The 20172-nt window shown below is 48.7% G+C and overlaps 1 protein-coding gene across 1 annotated transcript; it reads left to right on the top strand.

Moving 5' to 3' along the window:
• Nucleotides 1–17385: 17385 nt before the first annotated feature.
• Nucleotides 17386–18448, top strand: LOC121483816 (microtubule-associated protein RP/EB family member 1-like). Its single transcript, XM_041742348.1, has one exon. The coding sequence runs from the start codon at nucleotides 17431–17433 to the stop codon at nucleotides 18199–18201; it is 771 nt and encodes a 256-aa protein (XP_041598282.1). The 5' UTR covers nucleotides 17386–17430; the 3' UTR covers nucleotides 18202–18448.
• The last annotated feature ends 1724 nt before the right edge of the window (nucleotides 18449–20172 follow it).

Genomic DNA, 20172 nt, shown 5'->3' on the forward strand with positions numbered 1-20172 from the left:
AACCCTAAACTTAAACCAAACCCGTACCCAAACCCTAACACTAAACCATTCGCTAACCCGTACCCTACCCTAAACTGTAACTTAACACTAATCCTAACCCTAACCCTAATCCATACCCTAAACCCTACCCTAAACCGTACCCTAACCCTAACCCCAACCCTAACCCATACCCTAACCCGTACCCCAACCCGTACCCTTAACCTAACACTAACTCTAAACCTAACCGTATCCCGTACCCTAACCCTAACTCTAATCCGTACGCTAACCCATATCCTAACCCGTACCGTAACCTGCACCCTAACCCTAACCCTAAATGATACACGAACCCGTACCCTAAAACCTACCCTAACCCGTACCCTAACCCTAACCCTAAGCCGTACCCTAACCCTAAACCTAACCCTAACACGTTCCCTAACCCTACACCTAACACTAACGCAAACCCTAACCCGTAACCCAACCCGAAACCGTACCCTAACCCCTAACCCTAACCCTAAGCCTTACCCTAACCTGTACCCTAACCCGTACCCTAACACTAACCCCAAACCTAAGCCTTTCCCTAACACAAAACCTAACACTAACACATACCCTAACCCGTACCAAAAACCTAACCCTAAACCTAACCCGTACCTTAATCCTAAACCTTACCCAAACCGGTACCCTAAACCTATCCCTATCCCGTACCCTAAACCTGACCGTAACCCTGACCTATGCCTAACCCTTACCCTCAACTTAACCCTAATCCTAACCCGTTACCTTACCGTAATCAGTACCCTAAACCTAACCCATACCCTAACCCTAACCCTAAACCTAAACCATACCCTAACCCTAACCTTAACCCTAACCCCGAACCATACCCTAACCCTAACCCTAAACCGTACCCTAACACGTACCCTAACCCTAATCCGTAACTTAAACCTAACGCTAACCGTAACCCTAATCAGTACCCTAACTGTATCGTAACCCATACACTAACCCTAACCCTAACCCGTACCATAAGCCTAACCCTAACTGTAACCCGTACCGTAACCCTAACTCTAACCCTAACCCTAAGTGTACCCTAACACGTACCCTAACCCTAATCCGTAACTTAACCGTAACCTAACCCATACCTAACCCGTACCCTAACCCTAACCCGTACCCTAACCCTAACCTACCTACAAACCTATAACCTACCCTAACCCTAACCCTAACACTAACCCCTACCCTAACTAACCCTAACCTTAACCAGTACCCTACCCTAACCTTAACCCGTACCCTTACCCTAACCCTAACCGTAACCCGTACCTAAACCTAACCTAAGCTGTACCTAAGCCGTACCCTAACCCTAACCCAACCCTAACCCGTACCTTAAAACTACCGTAACCCTAGACCTAAACCTAACACTACCCTATCCCTCACGCTAAACCAACAGGACCCTAACCGTAACCCTAACCCTAACCCTAACCCTAAACCGTACCCTTACCCTACCTAAACCAAACAGTACCCTAACCCTAACCCTAACCCTAACCTTAACCCTAACCCTAACCCTAACCCTAACCCTAACCTTACCCTAACTCAAACCTAACCTACTTAACCCGTAACCCTAACACCTAACCCGTACCTAACCTAACCTACCCAACCCTACCCAACTGACCTAACCCGTACAACCTAACCCAACCCTAACGTACCCTAACCCTAACCTAACCCTAAATTAACCTACCTAATCCTAACCTAACCCTAACCCGTAACCCAACCCTAAATCCTAACCCGTAACCTAACCCTAACCCTAACCCTAACCTATACCTAACCTACTAACCTAAACCTAACCCTAACCTAAACCCTAACCCTACCCTTACCTAACCTAATCGTACCTAACCCTAACCCTAACCTAACCCTACCTCACCTAACCCTAACACCGTACCCTACCCTAACCTTAACCTAACCCTAACCTAACCTAACCCTAACTCCTACCCTAAACCTAACCTAACCCTAACCGTAACTCAAAACCCTAACCCGTACCCTAACACTAACCCTAACCTAACACCTAACCCGTACCTAACCCTAAACCTACATACCTAAACCTAACCCATAACCTAACCCTACCTCCTAACCCAAACCTAACCCAACCCTAACCTAATCCTAACCCTAACCATACTTAACCTAACCCTAACCTAACCCGTAACCTACCCTAACCCTAACCGTACCTGTAACCTAACCCTACCTAACCTAACCCTAACCCTAACCATATCCCTAACCATACCTAACCCTAATCCTAACCATGTACCTAACGTCCTAACTAACCCTAACGTATCCAAACCTACTACCTAACTAACCTTACCCTAACCCTAATCCTACCCTTACCCTACTCCTAACCTAACCCTAACCCTATTCTAACCCGTAACCCTAACCCTAACCCTAAACTAACCGTACTAACCCTACCCTAACCCTAACCATGTACCCTAACCCTAACCCTAACCCGTACCGTATCCGTACCCTAACCCTAAACCTAACCTAACCTAATCCTAACCCTAACTACCTGTACCGCTAACCATACCCTAACCCTAACCTAAACCCGTAAGCTAACCCTAACCATAACCCTAACCGTACCACCTACTCCCTAACCAACATAACCCTAACCCTAACCCTAACCCTACCCTAACCCTACCTAACCCTAAACCTAACCCTAACCTCACCTAACCCTAACCGTCCCTAACCTAACTACCCTAACCTACCTAACACGTACCCTAACCCGTTACCCTAACGAACTACCTAACCCTAACCTTAACCTCTACCCTAACCTACTAACACCTAACCCTAACCCGGTCCTAAGCCGTACCCTAACCCTAACCCTAACCCGGTCCTAACTCGTACCCTAACCTAACCCTTCCAGACCCTAACCCGTACCTAACCCTAACCTAACCCAACCAGTAACCTAACCTGTACCCTTAACCGTACCCTAACCCTAACTGTAACCATCCAAACCTAACCGTAACCCTACCCTTACCCTAACCTCAAACCTAACCAACCCTAACCTAACCTACCCTAAACCTACCTTAACCTAACCCTAACGTAACCCTAACCTAACCCTAACCCTAACCGTACCCTACCTAACCTAACCCTAACCCTCAGGCGTACCCTTACCCTAACCCTAAACCAAAACAGTACCCTAACCCTCACCCTAACCCTAACCCTTAATCGTACCCCTAATCCTAACCCCGTAACCTAACCCTAACCCTAACCCGTACAATAACCCTTAACCTAACCCAAACCCTAAACCGTACCAAATCCTAACACCTGAACCTAACCCTAACCCTACCCGAAACCGTAACCTAACCCTAACCCTAACCCGTACAATAACCCTATCACTAACCCTACCCCTAACCCGTACCCTAACCCTTACCGTAAACCTAACCAGTACCCTAACCCTAAACCAAATCCTATCCCTAACCCATACCGTAAACCTAACCTAACCCGTATCCTAACCCTAACCCTATCCCTAAACCTAACCCTAACCCTAACCGTAACCTAACCCTACCCTAACCCGTACCCTAACACTAACTCTAACCCTCACCAGCACCCTAACGCTGACCCTAACCCTAATAAGTACCTAAACCTAACCCTAAACAATACCCTAACCTAACCCGTACCTAACCCTAACCTAACCCATACCCTAACCCTAACCTGTACACTAACCCGTACCCTAACCCGTACCCAGCCCTAACACTAACCTGTAACGTAACCCTAATGCTAACCATACCGCTAAACCGTACACTCACCCTAACCCCAACCAGTACCCTAACCCGTACCCTAACCCTAACCCTGACTCTATCGCTAACCCTAACCCTAACCCTATTGCTAACCCGTATCCTTACTCTAACCCTAACACTAACCCTAAACCTAACCCTAACCCTTACCCTAAACTTAACCCTAACCCGTACCCTCAACCTAACCCTAACCCTAACCCTAACCCCTACCCTAACCCTAACCCTAACCCTAACCGAATCCGTACCCTAATCCTAACCCTAACGCATTCCCTAAACCTAACCCTAATCCAAACCAGTACCCTAACCCTAAACCTAACCCTAACCCTAACCATTACCCTAACCCTAACCCTAACCCCTAACCCTAACTCTAACCCTAACCCTAACCCTAACCCTAACCCTAACCCTAACCCCTAACCATAACCCTAACCCTAACCCTAACCCCTAACCCTAACCCTCACCCTAAACCTAACCCTAAGCCTAACCTTAACCCTAACCTGTACCCTAACCCTAACCCATACCCTAACCCTAACCCTAACCTTAACCAGTACCCTAAACCTAACCCTAACCCGAACCCTAACCCGTACGCTAACCCTAACCCTTACACTAACCCTAACCCTAACGATTACCCTAACCCTAATCCTCACCCTAACCCTAACCCTAACCCTAAACCTAAACAGTAACCTAACATTAACCCTAAACCGAACCCGTACCCTAACCCTTACCCGTACCCTAACCCGTAACATAACGCATACCCTGCCCTTCCCCTTACACGTAACCTAAACCTAACCCGAACCCTACCCCTAACCCGTACACTCACCCTAAGCCTAACCCGTACCCTAATCCTAACCCGTACCCTAACCCTAACCCTTACTCTAACCCTAACCCGGAAACCTAACCCTCACCAATACCCTAACCGTAAACGTAACCCTAACCCGTACCCTAACCCTAACAATAACCCTAACCCTAACGCGTACCCTTACCCTAAACATAAACCTAAACCGTACCCTAACCCGTACCCTAACCGAAACCCTAACTGGACCCTAACGCTAAACCTAATCCTAACCCTAACCCTAACCTTAACCCTAACCCGTACTCTAAACCTAAACCTTACCCTAACCCTAACCCCTACCCTAACCCTAACCCTAACCCTTTTCCTAACCTTAACCCGTCCCCTAACACTAACGCTAACCAGTACCCTAACCCTAACCCTAACCCTAACTGTACCCTAACCCTAACCCTAACAGTAAACCTAACCTGTAACCTAACCCTAACCCGTACCCTAACCCGTACGCTAACCCTTACCCTAAGCCGTACCCAGCCCTAACCCTATCCTGTAACCTATCCCTAACCCTAACACTACTGCTAACCCGTACACTCACCCTAACGCTAACCCGTACCCTAACCCTTACCCGAACCCTAACCCTAACCCTTACTCTAACCTAAACCGTACCCTAACCCTAACCCTAACCAGTACCCTAACACTAATCCTAACCCAAACCAGTACCCTAACCCTAACCCTAAACCTAACCCGTACCCTAACCCTAACCCTAACCCTTACCCTTACCCATAACCTAACACTTACCCTCACCCATATCCTAACCCTAACCCTAACCCTAACCCTACCTGTAACCCTAACCTTACCCTGACCCGTACCCGTACCCTATCCCAAAACCTATCCCGTACCCGTACCCTAACCCTAAACTTTTCCTGTACCCTTACCCAAAACCTAACCCTACACCTAACACGTACCATAACCCGTACCCTAACCCTAACACTAACCCTGACCCGTACCCTAACACATACCTTAAATCTAAACCTAACTCGTACCCTACTCCTAATCTAACCCTAACGTGTACCTTAACCCTAACCCTAACCCTAAGCCATACCTGAACCCTAACCCTAACCCATACCCTAACACTTACCGTAACGCTCACCCTAACCCTTGCCCGTACCCTATCCCTAACCCTAACCCTAACCAGTTCCCTAACCCGAAACCTAACCCTAACCCTAACCCGTAGCCTAACCCTAACCCTAACGCATACCCTTACCCTAACCCTAAACGAAACCAGTACCCTAACCCTAACCCTAACCCTAAACAGTACCCTAACCCTAACCCTAACCCTAACTTGTAACCTAACCCTAAACCTCACCCGTCCCTAACCCTAACCCTAAACCTAATCCTAACCCTAACCCGTACCCTAACACTAACCCTAACCCTAACCAGTACCCTAACGCTAACCCTAACCCTAATAAGTACCCTAACCCTAACCCTACACAATACCCTAACCCTAATCCTAACCCCAACCCTCACCCTACCTCTAACCCTAACCCTAACCCTAACCCCTAACCCTAAACCTAACCCTAACCCTAACCCCTAACCCTAACCCTAACCCTAACCCGTACCCTAACCCTAACCCTAACCCGTAACCTAACCCGTACCCTAACCCTCACCCTAATCCTAACCCTAATCCTAACTGTATCCTTAACCTAACCCTAATCCTTACCCGTACCCTAACCCTAACAATAACCCGTAACCTAAACCTAACCCTAACCCTCACACTCTGCCTAACCCGTACCCTAACCCTAACTCTAAAAATTACCCTAACCCTAACCCGTACCCTAACCCGTAACGTAAACCTAACCCTAACCCTAACCCCAAACCTAACCCGTACCCTAATCCTAACCCTAAACCAAACCAGTACACTAACCCTAACCCTAATCATAACACCAAACTCTACCCTAACCCTAACCCGCACCCTAACTCTAACCCTAACGCTAAGCCATACCCTAACCCTAAACCTAACCCTAACCAGTGCCCTAAACCTAAACCTAACCCGTACCCTAAACCTAACCCTTAACTTAACCCTAACGCGTATCCTAACCCTAACCCTAAACCTAATCCTAACCCAAAACCTAACCTGGTTCCTCACCCTAACCCTAAACCTAACCCTAACCATTACCCTAACACTAACCCTAACCCTAACCCGTACCCTAACCTTAACCATAAACCTAATCCGTACCCTAACCCTAACCCTCACCCGTACCCTAACCCGTACCCTATCCCTAACCCTAACCCATTCCCTAACCCGTATCCTAACCCTAACCCTAACCCGTTCCCTAACCAGTACCTTAAAACTAACCCTAACCCATACCCTAACCCGAACCCTAAACCTAACCCTCACCATAACCCGTATCCTAACCCATACCCTAAACCTAACCCTAACCCTAAACCTAACCGGTACCCACACCCTACTCTAACCCTAACCCTAAACCCTAACTCTAACCCTAACCCTACCCTAACCCTAATCCTAAACTTAACCGTATCCCTAAGCAATACCATAAACCTAACCCTAATCCTAACCCTAAACCTAAACCATACGCTAACCCTAATCCTAACCCAAATGAGTACCCTAACCCAAACCCTAACCCTAACCCTAACCCGTACCCTAAACCGTACCCAGTGAGTTCCTGTATGATTGTTTAATTGGTTTCTATATTTAGGTACTCCCATGTTGGTAGCACAAATATTTAGTTGTTTTATCTTGATAGAGCATCTTTTTAATTATGAAATAATACCCTTCTTCAACTCCTCGTACAGTATTTGTTCTTCTTTTTGAAATTTCAAAATTTTATTTATTTATTCATGAGAGATACACAGAGAAGCAGCGGTATAAACATAGACAGAGGGAGAGGCAGGCTCCCCAAAGGGAGGCCGATGTGGGACTTGATCCTGGGATCCCAGGATCACACCCTGGGCCGAAGGGTGATGCTCAACCACTGTGCCACCAGGTGTCCCCCAGGATTTGGTTTCAAATCTTGTTTGTCTAATATAAGCATGGGTCTTCCAGCTTTCTTTTGATATCAAGTAGCGTGATAGATGATTTTCCATCTCCTGACTTTCAATCTGCTGGTGTCTATAGGTCTTAGGTGAGCATCTTGAGCAGCATACAGTTAGATCTTGTATTTCAATAACGATTTTATTTATGAGAGAGATTGAGAGAGAGAGAGAGAGAGAGAGAGAGAGAGAGAGAGAGAGAGAAGCAGAAAATTAGGCCGAGGGAGAAGCAGGCTCCCCACCAGGTGCTCAATATGGGACTCGATCCCAGACTCCAGGATCATGCCCTGAGTCAAAGTTAGAGGCTCAACCCCTGAGCCACCCAGGCATTCCGGATCCTGTTTTTTAAGCCATTCTGATACCCTATATCTTTTGATTGGAGCATTTAGTCTATCAGCATTCAGAGTGATTATTGAAAGATATGAACTTAGTTCCTTTGTGTTACTGGTAGTGGTGTTTTTTCTGGTGACGTTCTCTGGTCCTTTCTATTCTTTGTTGCTTTTGGTCTCTTTTTTTCCCCCACTAGAAGAGTTCCGCTTAAAATTCCTTACTGGACTGGTTTAGTGGTCATGAACTCCTTTATATTTTGCCTGTCTGTGAAACTCTTTACTCTCCTTCTATACTGTATGACACTCTTGCTGAAGAAAGAATTCATAGAAATTGGACTCCAATAAAAAGAAATTTACACACATAAAATCAATGTTTGCTATTATGATTGAGGAAAATGGCATTTAGGAGGAAAAGCAGAAGCTGAAAGAGGGGAAGACAGATTTCGCCATCCGTAGCCTTCAAAGGGACCTGGTGTCCTTTCCTAGGAGGGGCGCCCCCTCGCAGGATGCTTCCTACCTCTCTGAGCTCCTTGTTGGAACCCAGCAGGCACATCATGGTGCGTTGAGCACCTGTGCAGTCGTGGTTTATAGCGTCTTCCATGTATCCTATTGGGGACCACCGCGTTGTGTATGTAACCATCTGGCTGCTGTTTGACAACATTGGGGGTATTCCGTCTTTTGATGGTTTTGGGGTGTGTGTGTGTCTATCACATGCAGCTATCACGTGCAGCTATCTGATCCTCTGGCTGGGTCACCCAAATGCCGAAATGGTTGGCACAACATCATTTCTGGTGCTGGCACTGGGCAGCTGGCTCGGCTCTCCTGGCCGACCCAGGGCTCGCTCGAGCAGTGACTTTCTGCTGGAGGGTCAGCTGAGATGGAAGGTGCCGCTCGACAACATTCCCATGACTGTCAGTGGGTTCTGCCGAACTCCGGCTGCTTCTCTTCTCCCCAGTGCCCATCCAGCAGGGAGCGAGACCTCGGGTCCGCCCTTGGGGGAGCTCTTGTGGAGCCGGGTGCCCATGGCGGGGAGTCCTGGGGCTGCCTGTGTGTGAGAATCATGTTGGGGATGGGGCTGGGTTTCTCAGTCCCCTGTGCTGCCTGGCCTTCAGGCCGAGCCCAATGCTCACCCAGCCCCTACTCACTGGGCGAGGAGGGTCCCTCCACACGCTGGTGTGAGAGTTCCAACACCCCAAGGTGTGCACGCTGAGTGCACCTCGTGAGGGTGGCCCTGGTGCATGAGATGCAACTGTGGGACCCAGGAAATTTAACAAAAATCCGCTCCTCCACGACAAGCTGAGCAGGACTGATTCCATTTTGTGCTACACCCGCCACCTCCACTATGACTCCCACATGACCTGCTTATGGCTTATGGCGCTGCCCCACCCTAGACAGGCCGCTGGGCACACCTTAATGGGAAATCGGCTCATAACAATGTAACCCTGCTTTGTGCCCGCCAAAACTGCACGCCGATTCTGACCAAAGTAATAGGGCAGCTCAAGTGCATACTATAGGGTAAGGTATAATTCACTCAGCCACCTGCATGTGGACCGACATGACTGTGCAACTTTCTGTGTATCCCATGGGCCACTGGCCCCTATAACGCTGCTAGGCCTCTTAGTCTCGGGGTCCAAGTCCCTGCTCTGCTGTGTCAGGTGCACTTAGACCCAAGCTCCAGCTTGTGTAGAAACCCTTGGGAGATTTCATTGGTATGGGCTCCTTGGTGGTTACTCGGATTCGCAATCTTGGACACAACACAAGGGCCTGCTGTCCTGACATAGCTTTCAGGGCCACACTGACCACCCCGCAGGCCCTCTGTGCACCAGGCACACAGGCGTGGGGATGCGTGGAGGGGAGGATGTGCCCCGGAACCTGGCCAGCCCCGGCCCTATGGACAGATGGAGCACAGACATCCCAGGTCACTTTGCACAGACCCTGGTTACCTGAGGCTCCCTGGCTATCACTCTGTCCGAGCCCCTCCTGGCCCGTGGTGCAAAGGCTGAGTCCCAGTAAAGTCTGTGGTGTCCTGACCCTAACGTCTGACCACCCCTTGAAGGCACGTTTTGACGTCAGCTGTGTGTGCCTGGCAGCACCCCTGCAGGGCGAGGTTGGGGCCTGGGTGGCCCCCTCCTCCTCTCTGGGATTCTCTCCATGCCCTCTGCACAGACTTCTGGGAGACACAGAAACCGACTGGTTGTGCATTTTCACACCACAACCCCTTATTGACTTTCTACAGCAAACGGGTCTCAGAGCCGAGGGTACCCGCCTTCCTCTGGGAAGGGAGAACTTTCTGTCCTTTAGGGGAGAGCAAGGATCACACGGGGTGGGGGGTCGGGTGTTGAAGTCCACCACCTGGGAGCATGTGTGGACTCCGGGTGGGGGCGTGTGTCCTGAGGTTTCAGCCTGAGAGATGGTTCTGAGGACAGCAGAGATGACCTGGACCTGAGCACATGAGCTCCTGGACTGAACCCCCACAGGGCACTGGACCCCGTGCTAGGCCCTCTGGCGCCCCAACACGTTTTGGAGCCTGCCTCCTGGTGTGTGTGAGTGTGGGCACCCCAGCCTACCCCTGATCTCCCCACCCTGGGGTGTCCCAGGAGCCCCAGGGCTGCTCGAGGTCAGCGACCTGGATCTGTGGGGCACGCCCAGGGCCCAGGAAGCCATATCCAGCTGTGAGAGGGCTCACTTAGTACGTGGCCAGAATCTAGGTTTGGTCAGGGCCATGGGGGATTGGATCCCAATAGTCTTCGTGTTGGGCATGGAGGGGGGCTCAAATCACCCCAGCACCCACAGAGCCCGGGGCCAGGCCAGCCCAGGTCCACCTGGGTTAGGGGCTGCTGTCCTGTGCAGGATGTGCCACCCTCCAGGAGAGACAGGGGTCAGAGACTGTACACAGTGGCTCCTCAGCAACAATAACCTGCACCCACAGTGACTGGGATTCCCTGCCTTCCCTCCTCTCTGCAACCTCCGGGTACTCTATGGGACACCCGTGCTTCTGAGGGGAGCAGGTTTTTCAGAGAACCCTGGGGAGGCTGAGCATGTCCCACAGGGGATAGCTGCACCAGTTCATTTCTGGGGGCCGATGGTGTCGGGGTGGATATTGTGGGGGCCGGGTCATGATGGTGGTGGAGTGTGGGGGATTTTGTAGTTAGGATGTTGTTGGGGTATAGTGTTGGTGGGGATTGTGTGGGGGAGTGTGGGTGTGAGGGGGTTGGAGTAGGGCGATGCATTGGGGGATATGATGTAGGGGGTGGTGTGGGGGTGGGGAATGAGGAGGATGGCCTGGGGGTCCTCCGGACACAGGGCATCCCCTTTCTTTAAGATACACACGGAGACGTCAACAGATAAAGGCATCCCCAGTCTGGGGTTTGCTGTGAGACCTGCCCCTGGGGTCCTAATGGTCATTGCATGTCCCTGGCTGGAGCAGGGGCATTATCTGGGGGTCATCATAAGATGTATGTTTAAAATTGCAAATTGTCAGAAATTAAATGCATAGAATGGCGAAATATATAAAGCACCACGTGTGGGTGTCACCGTGACCCGTCTGACCCTTATCGGATCGATGTGTGTCCTGCTGCAGCCAGGGACATGCTGCCTGGCCCGAACTTCCCCTTACTGCCCCGACGGCCCCCACCACAGCCCCCTGCTTTTCATTGGGCCGTCCCTCACCCCTCTGGGGTTCAGCTCACATGGCAACCCCTGGAGGCCCCATCCTATTGGCCTCCTCATCCCCGAGGCCCCGGGTGTGGGGGCACGGTGGTCATCCCCAGCATCCTACCATATAGCAGTGTGTTTTTGACTGCTGTTGCTTCCTTCAGCCTCAGAAGCCCCGTGTTCCCTACCCAGAAGTCCCCGGGCCTCTCACAGCGCCTGATATCCCTGGCCCCTCAGACACACCCAACCCCGTAGTACTCCCAAAACATGATGTGGCTGCCAAATGTCCTGTTGACGTCAAGATCTATCTGCATGATGACCCTGGTGGAGACCCGTTCCTCCTCCTTCATTTCCTATAGGAAAACTGGAGGTGGACCCATGCATCAGGGACACTGACCCCGACCTGTCACCAGCTGCCATCCTGGGCAGGGAGCCCTGGGGCCACCATGGGAGTGTGTCATACCGAAAAACCTTCCTTTTCCTGGGAGGCTGGGGACGGCGGGAGTGCCCACTGTGCCTGTGGGACCTTTCTGAGGACCTTGCACAGATGCTGAGGACGGGGAGGTGACTGAGGGTCAGCCCTGGGATGGAGGGCACAGGGGGTAGGCCCAGGTTGGGAGGTGGCATGGGGTGTTGTGCCCAAGATTGCAAATCTGAGAAACCACTAAGGAGTCCACACCAATGGAAGGACACAAGGGATGATTTACAAACTTGAGCTTGTGTCCAAGTATACCCTACACAGCAGAGCAGGGACTTGGACCCTGAGGTGGGTTTCATTTTAGATTTTAGACTGGTCTCAGGGACCTCCGGAGGGGGTAGAGCAATTGCTCAAGTTCTGTTTACATTTTGACATGGCGCCTTCAATGCATTGAGCTCTGTTCTCATTCTAATAGGTGCTTCCTGCCCTTGGCCTGGGCTCAGTTTTGATTCTATTGTGGGGCTTTGTAGGAAATTCAGCTGTAAACTTTTGATTTTCCTGTAACTGAAGTAATGTACATTTCAGCTCTTCTTCGCAGGGGCCGTGGATTGCTGGACATGTGCTATCGCTGAACTTAAAGTGGAATGGCCTAAATTTTCTGGGCCTCCACGCATCCAGTCCCATCTTACCTAGCTCCTTCCCCCGTCCCCAGAGATCCAAAGAGAGCAATTGCAGAAGACCTAAAGGTGGCAGCCTCTGTTGGGGGACAGGCCCAGGGATTTGGCATCAGGAAGACGTGGGCCCAGGTGACCCGCCTGTAGAGCGGATTCTATGCTGCAGTCGCTTATTGCCTAAGGCTATCTTGACAACAGACTCTGTACATAGAAATGCTCTCCTTTGTCTTTAAAAGATGAAGAGCGAGTCAAAGCGTTTTTTCCTTGCCCATCTGATTACTCAGATTCCAATCTGAGATGTATTTCCTGTTAATAAGATAGTTTACTATCCGTAGTAGTATGGTTAAAATATTCTGACACAAGCAATCAGAGGGATGAGGGTTTCTCATCTCTTTCTTCACATCTCAGTCACTCATCAGGAAATGCATCTTTATGGATTTCAAAAGAACTGAGAGACATTATCACCAATGGTCCTATTATTACGTGACGGATTCTTCCCTGAGATTCTCCCCCTGTTTCAACTGACACTGAAGCACTGTGAACTCTTTGGAAGACAAATGTCAAGGGAATAAATGTTAGGCATTGCTATTTTGAAATGCACTTGCAATATGGTGTCTATTATAATAGAAGTATTTTTATCTGATTTTTGCTATTTATTATCCTTTCCTGCTTTTCAGGTTGAGGAGGCATTATACATGCTCATAAGTGTTTTTCTTTCCTTCTGATATAAAAGTCTTACTTTGTTCCCATCGAAGGAACTCTTTAAGAATCAGGCAAAGTTAATTCAACTATACTTAAAATGTCTTCACACTTGGAGCCTGATTCATTTAAGTCAATTTGCAAAATAAATCTTATTTACTAGAAAAAAAGATTCATAGGGAATTTGAGAAGATTGTACAGAGAATTCTCATGTACTTACACTAAATTTCTCCAATTATTTATATCTTATATTAGAATGGTACAAATATTAGCTAATGAATCTATATTAAAATATTCACATTAACTAAAGACGATGCTTTATTCAAATTTCCCTAGTTTTGCTAAGTTACCATCACTCATATCACATTCCATTTGTACTCATGTTTACTTAGGCTCCTCTGGATTGTGACAGTCTTTCAGCCTTTCCTTGATGTTGTTGAACTGGAACACGTTGAGAAATAGAGTATTTTGTAAAATGTCGCTCAGTTGGGATATGTCTGTTGTTTATCTCATGATTGAACAGTTTCTGTGGATTATATGCAGAGATATACTGCCATTTTTATTATATAATATTAGGACAGATACTCTCAGCATGATATACTGCCATTTTTATTATATCATATTAAGGATAGATACTATTAGCATGATTTATCAGTCTTGGTATCGATCTGATCATCTTGCTATGGTAGCGTTTGTCAGCTATGTCCGTACTATAGTGATTCTTTATTATTATTATTATTATTATTTTTATTATGTTATTATTATAATTTTAAGTTTTTCATAATATATTTTGTAGAAGGAAGTTACTGTGTGTATTGCACACATAAGAGTGGGACGCTATGCTCATCAACTTGAGGGTGGAACGTCTGCACAAATTGTTTGAAATTCTTCTACAAGGGAGATTTCTGTTCCTTCTGCGTTTGTGTGGTTGTTTCTTTCTTAAAGATGTTATTTATTTTTTTGAGAGACAGAGAGGAGAGAAAAAGCATCAGCGAGAGGGGCAGAGGGAGAGGGAGCAGCAGGTTCCCTGCTGAACAGGGAGCCTGCCTAGGGACTTGGATCATGATCTGAGACTAAGGCAGAACTTAACTGGGAACCCTGGGTGGCGCAGCGTTTTGGTGCCTGCCTTTCGCCCGGGGCGCGATCCTGGAGACCCGGGATCGAATCCCACCTGGGGTCCCAGTGCATGGAGCCTGCTTCTCCCTCTGCCTATGTCTCTCTCTCTCTCTCTCTCTCTCTCTCTCTCTCTCTGTGACTACCATAAAAAAAAAGAACTTAACTAACTGAGCCACCCAGGTGCCACCCTTTCTTTCTTTCTACTTTCTTTCCTTCGTTCTTTATTTAAATAATAAATTTATATTGTATTGGTGTTCCATTTGCCAACATACAGAATAACACCCAGTGCTCATTCCATCAAGTGACGCCCTCAATAACGGTCACCCATTCACCCCGTCCCCCTGACCTCCTCACCTTCCTTCACCCCTCGTTCGTTTCCTAGAGTTAGGAGTCTTATGTTCTGTCTCCCTTTCTGATATTTCCCAGACATTTCTTCCCCTTCCCTTATATTCCCTTTCATTATTATCTATATTCCCCAAATGAATGAGAACATACAATGTTTGTCCTTCTCCAATTGACTTACTTCACTCAGCATAATACCTTCCAGTTCCATCCACGTTGAAGCAAATAGTGGGTATTTGTCATTTCTAATGGCTGAGCAAGGTCCATATTTTCTCTCCTTCATCTTCTGAGTCCCCTATGATATGAATGTTATTGTTTTAGTAAGTGGCTGAGTTCCCTAAGTCGGCCTCTGTGGTCCATAAAATTTCTTGTTGTTAAGGCCTCCACATGGGACTGCATCTGACTTATACCATTTGTAACGTTGGCCTGACCGGATTTTAGTTCTTTTATTTCTACAGGAAGGGATTCTCTAGTTTTCTTCTGTGCTCCTTTTCTAGCCCAGCTACTATCTTCATAATCATTGTTTTAAACTGTAGTTAGATATCAAATATGTGTATTGATGATCTTCCTGTCTGTGGGTACTACCTCATGTTATTTTATGGAGGTCAATTTCCCCAACTCATTATATTTTCTAGAAAAGAAGGAGGAAGGAAATGGAAAACCAAGAAAAACAATAACAACTGCCCTCCCCCCCAAAAAACCACCAGATTATTTTGGCCTGCTTGTTAAAAGATTAGAAATCTCAAATTAAGAAACACAATCAAAGTACCATGAAAGGAAAAATTAGAAATATATTAGGTACATACATAAAAATTAAAAGAAGGCAATTAATCAAAAAGAAACAAAGAAAATAAATGAAAATAAAGCACAAAGTACAAAGGAAGCTAGACCCTACTTTCCAGGCAGAGCTGAAGCTGTGCAGCCTCTGGGGTTCAACAACTTGGTCGCAGCGAGTGGTCTGTGCGTGGTCTGGGGATGGACCCTGGCACTGATTTTCAGGTGCTCATCTGCCTGGTAGACGCACCTGCAGGGTCAGAGGCAGGGAGGGCGTAAGCGACTCTGGCCTACAGCGGGCTGTGCTGTGCTGCTCCCTGAGATTCAGTGCTGGTGGGCAGGATGTGGGAGGGGACCCTGGGTCCTCTGGCTTTGGGGCTGAGCATCCCGCCCCCCAGTCTGCAGGTCCTCCACAGAAGAGCCCCCAAGCCCCCGGGTCTCCACCACTTCTCTCAGAAACCTGCTTTCCCTCTGCCTGGATCAGAGCTTCTTTTGGTTTTGTGTTTTTACCTCAGAGTGTTGTACTCACGATTGCCAATCTGAGAGATCACCGAGAGGCGACACCCTTGCAAACACACGAGTGTTTATTTACAAGCTCGAGCTTGTGTCCAAGTATACCGAAACAGTGAATTGGGAGATGGACTCGGAGGTGGGTTTTTGCTTCGTATTAAGGGCTGGTCTCTGGGACCTCCAGAAGTGCTGGAGCAAATCCTCAAGTTCTGTTTACATTTTGAAATGGGGCCTTCAAGGGCATTGAGCTCTGTTTTCATTCTAATCAGGGCTTTCTGCCCATGGCCTGGTCTCAGTTTTTATTCTAATCTGGGGCTTTCTAGGAAATTAAGCTGTAAACGTTTGTTTTTTTCCTGTAACTGAAGTAATGTAAATTTCAGCTCTTCTTCACAGGGGCCTGGGATGGCTGGACATGCTCTAACACTGAACTTAAAGTGGAATGGCCTTAATTTTCTCAGCTTCCACATGTCCAGTCCCATCCTATCTAGCTCCTTCCCCCGTCCCCAGAGCTCCTAAGAGAGCAATTGCAAAAGACCTCAGCGTGGCAGCCCATGTTGGGGGACAGGCCCAGGGATTTAGGATCAGGAAAACCTGGAGCCCAGGCGTCCTGCCTGTGCAGCTGGATTCCATGCTGCAGACTCTTATTCCCTAAGGCTATCTTGACGACTGTCTCTGTACATAGAAATGCTCTCCTTTGTCTTTAAAAGATGAAGAGTGAGTCAAACGATATTTCCCTGCCCATCTGATTACTCAGAATCCAATCTGAGACGCATTTCCTGTTAATAGGATATTTAATATGTGTAGTAATATGGTTAAAATATTCTGACACAAGTAATCAGAGGGATGAGGGTCTCTCATCTCTTTCTTCACAGCTCAATCACTCATCAGGAAATGTATCTTTATGCATTTGGATAGAACTGAGAGACATTATCACCAATGGTCCTATTATGATGTGAAGGATTCTTGCCTGAGATTCTTCCCCTGTTTCAACTGACCCTGAAGCACTGTGAAATCGTTGGAAGACAAATGTCAAGGGAAAAATTGTTAGGCATTGCTAATTTCAAATGCACTTGCAGTATGGTGTCTGTTATAATACAAGTATTTTTATCTTGTTTTTGCTATTTATTATCCTTTCCTGCTTTTCTGGTTGAGGAGGCATTATACGCACTCATAAGTGTTTTTCTTTCCTTCTGATATAAAACCTTACTTTGTTCCCATCGAAGGAACTCTTTAAGAATCAGGCAAAGTTAATTCAACTATACTTAAAATGTCTTCACAGTTGGAGGGAATCGAAGCCGGGCACAGGCAGTGGACGCGGTCCCGCCGAGAGCCGAAGATGGCAGTGAACGTATACTCAACGTCCGTCACCAGTGATAACCTAAGTCGACATGATATGCTGGCCTGGATCAATGAGTCTCTGCAGCTGAATCTGACAAAGATTGAACAGTTGTGCTCAGGGGCTGCCTATTGTCAGTTTATGGACATGCTATTCTCTGGCTCCGTTGCCTTGAAGAAAGTGAAATTCCAGGCTAAACTAGAGCATGAATACATCCAGAACTTCAAAATACTACAAGCAGGTTTTAAGAGAATGGGTGTTGACAAAATAATTCCTGTGGACAAATTAGTAAAAGGAAAGTTTCGGGACAATTTTGAATTTGTTCAGTGGTTCAAGAAGTTTTCTGATGCAAACTATGATGGAAAAGACTATGACCCTGTAGCTGCCAGACAAGGTCAAGAAACTGCAGTGGCTCCCTCCCTTGTTGCTCCAGCTCTGAACAAACCGAAGAAACCTCTCAGCTCTAGCAGTGCAGCTCCACAGAGGCCCATTGCAACACACAGAACTACTGCAACCCCTAAGGCTGGCCCGGGTGTGGTGCGAAAGAATCCTGGTGTGGGCAACGGGGATGATGAAGCAGCTGAATTGATGCAGCAGGTCAATGTATTGAAACTTCCCGTCGAAGACTTGGAGAAAGAGAGAGATTGCCAGGAGAACGAAGGGGAAAACAACCCTGTATTGCAGAGGATCGTGGACATTCTCTATGCCACAGATGAAGGCTTTGTGGTGCCTGATGAAGGGGGCCCACAGGAGGAGCAAGAAGAGTATTAACAGCCTGGACCAGCAAAGCAACATCCGAATTCTTCACTCCAAATCATGTGCTTAACTGTAAAATATCCCCTTTTATTATTCTTAGAGGACTCACTGGTTTCTTTTCATGAGCAAACAGGACCTCTTCTTAAAGTGCACTTTGCAGAAGTTTCACCCCTTTTCCAATGAGTTTGAGTTAGGAGCTTTTACCCTGTAGCAGAGCAGTATTAACATCTAGTTGGGTCACCTGGGGAACAGAGAGGCTGACCATGGGTGTGTGTGTCTATCACATGCAGGTATCACGTGCAGCTTTGTGATCCTCTGGCTGGGTCACCCAAACGCCGAAACGGTTGGCACAACATCATTTCTGCTGCTGGCACTGGGCAGCTGGCTGGGCTCTCCTGGCCTACCCGGGGCTCGCTCGAGCAGTGACTTTCTGCTGGAGGGTCAGCTGAGATGGGAGGTGGGGCTCGGCCACATTCCCATGTCCGGCAGTGGGTTCCACCCAGCGCTGGCTGCTTCTCTTCTCCTCAATGCCTCTCCAGCAGGGAGGGATACCTTGGGTCCGCCCTGGGGTGAGCTCCTGTGCAGCCAGGTGCACATGGCAGGGAGCCCTGGGGTACCTGTGTGTGGGAGTTGAGTTGGGCATGGGGCTGGGGTTCTCCGTCCCCTGTGCTGCCTGGCCTTCAGGAGAATCCCAATGCTCGCACAGCCCCTACTCACTTGGGTGAGCAGGGTGCCCTCCACACGCTGGTGTGAGAGATCCAACACCACAAGGTGTGACGCTGAGTGCACATCGTGAGGGTGGCCCTGATGCATGAGCTGCAACTGTGGGACCCAGAAAGTTTAACAAAAATTCTCTACCCCAGGACAAGCTGAGCAGGACTGTTTCCATTTTGTGCTACACCTGCCACCTCACCTATGACCCCCATATGACCTGCTTGTGGCTGATGGAGCTGCCCCACCCTTGTCAGGCTGCTGGGCACACCCTAATCAGAAATCGGCTCAAAACATTGTAACCCTGTTTGTGCCCGCCAAAACTGCATGCCGATTCTGACCAAAGTAATAGGCCAGCTCAAGTGGATACTATAGGGAAAGGTGTAATTCATTCGGCCACCTGCATGTGGACCGACATGACTGTCCAACTTTCTATGTATCCCATGGGCCACTGGATCCTATAAAGCTGCTACACCTCTTAGTCTCGGGGTCGAAGTCCCTGCTCCTCTGTGTGGGGTGCACTTAGACCCAAGCTCCAGCTTGTGTAGAAACCCTTGGGAGTTTGCATGGGTGTGGGCTCCTTGGTGGTTTCTCGGATTCGCAATCTTGGGCACAACACAAAGGTCTGCTGTCCTGACATAGCTTTCAGGGCCACGCTGATCACACTGCAGGCCCTCTGTGCACCAGGCACACAGGCGTGGGGATGCGTGGAGGGGAGGAAGTGCCCCGGAACCCGGCCAGCCCCGGCCCCCTGGGTAGATGGAGCACAGCCTTCTCAGGTCGCTTTGCACAGACCCTGGTTTCCTGAGGCTCCCTGGCTGTTACTCTGTCCCAGCCCCTCCTGGCCTGAGGTGCAAAGCCTGAGTCCCAGTAAATTCTGTGGGGTCCTGACCCTGCCATCAGTCCGCCCCTTGAAGTCACGTTTTGACGTCAGCTGTGTGTGCCTGGCGATGCCCCTGCATGGCCTGGTTGGGGCCTCATTGGTGCCCTTCCTCCTCTCTGGGGGTCTCTCCCTGCCTGCTGCAAAGACTTCTGGGAGACACCGAAATGGACTGGCTGTGCATTTTCGCACCACAACACTTTATTGACTTTCTACAGCTAACGGGGCTCAGAGCCGAGGGTACCCGCCTTCCCCTGGGGAGGAAGACCTTTCTGTCCTTTAGGGGAGGGCAAGAATAACACGGGGTGGCGGGGCAGGTGCTGGAGTTCCCCACCTGGGAGCATGTGTGGACTCGTGGTGGGGGCGTGTGTCCTGAGGTTTCAGCCTGAGAGATG

This window comes from Vulpes lagopus, unplaced genomic scaffold (assembly GCF_018345385.1).
Source record: "Vulpes lagopus strain Blue_001 unplaced genomic scaffold, ASM1834538v1 ctg150, whole genome shotgun sequence".
Classification (NCBI taxonomy): Eukaryota; Metazoa; Chordata; class Mammalia; order Carnivora; family Canidae; genus Vulpes; species Vulpes lagopus.

Coding starts and splice junctions, on each gene's coding strand:
- LOC121483816 (XM_041742348.1), top strand. CDS start 17,431: ATGGCAGTGAACGTATACTCAACGTCCGTCACCAGTGATAACCTAAGT.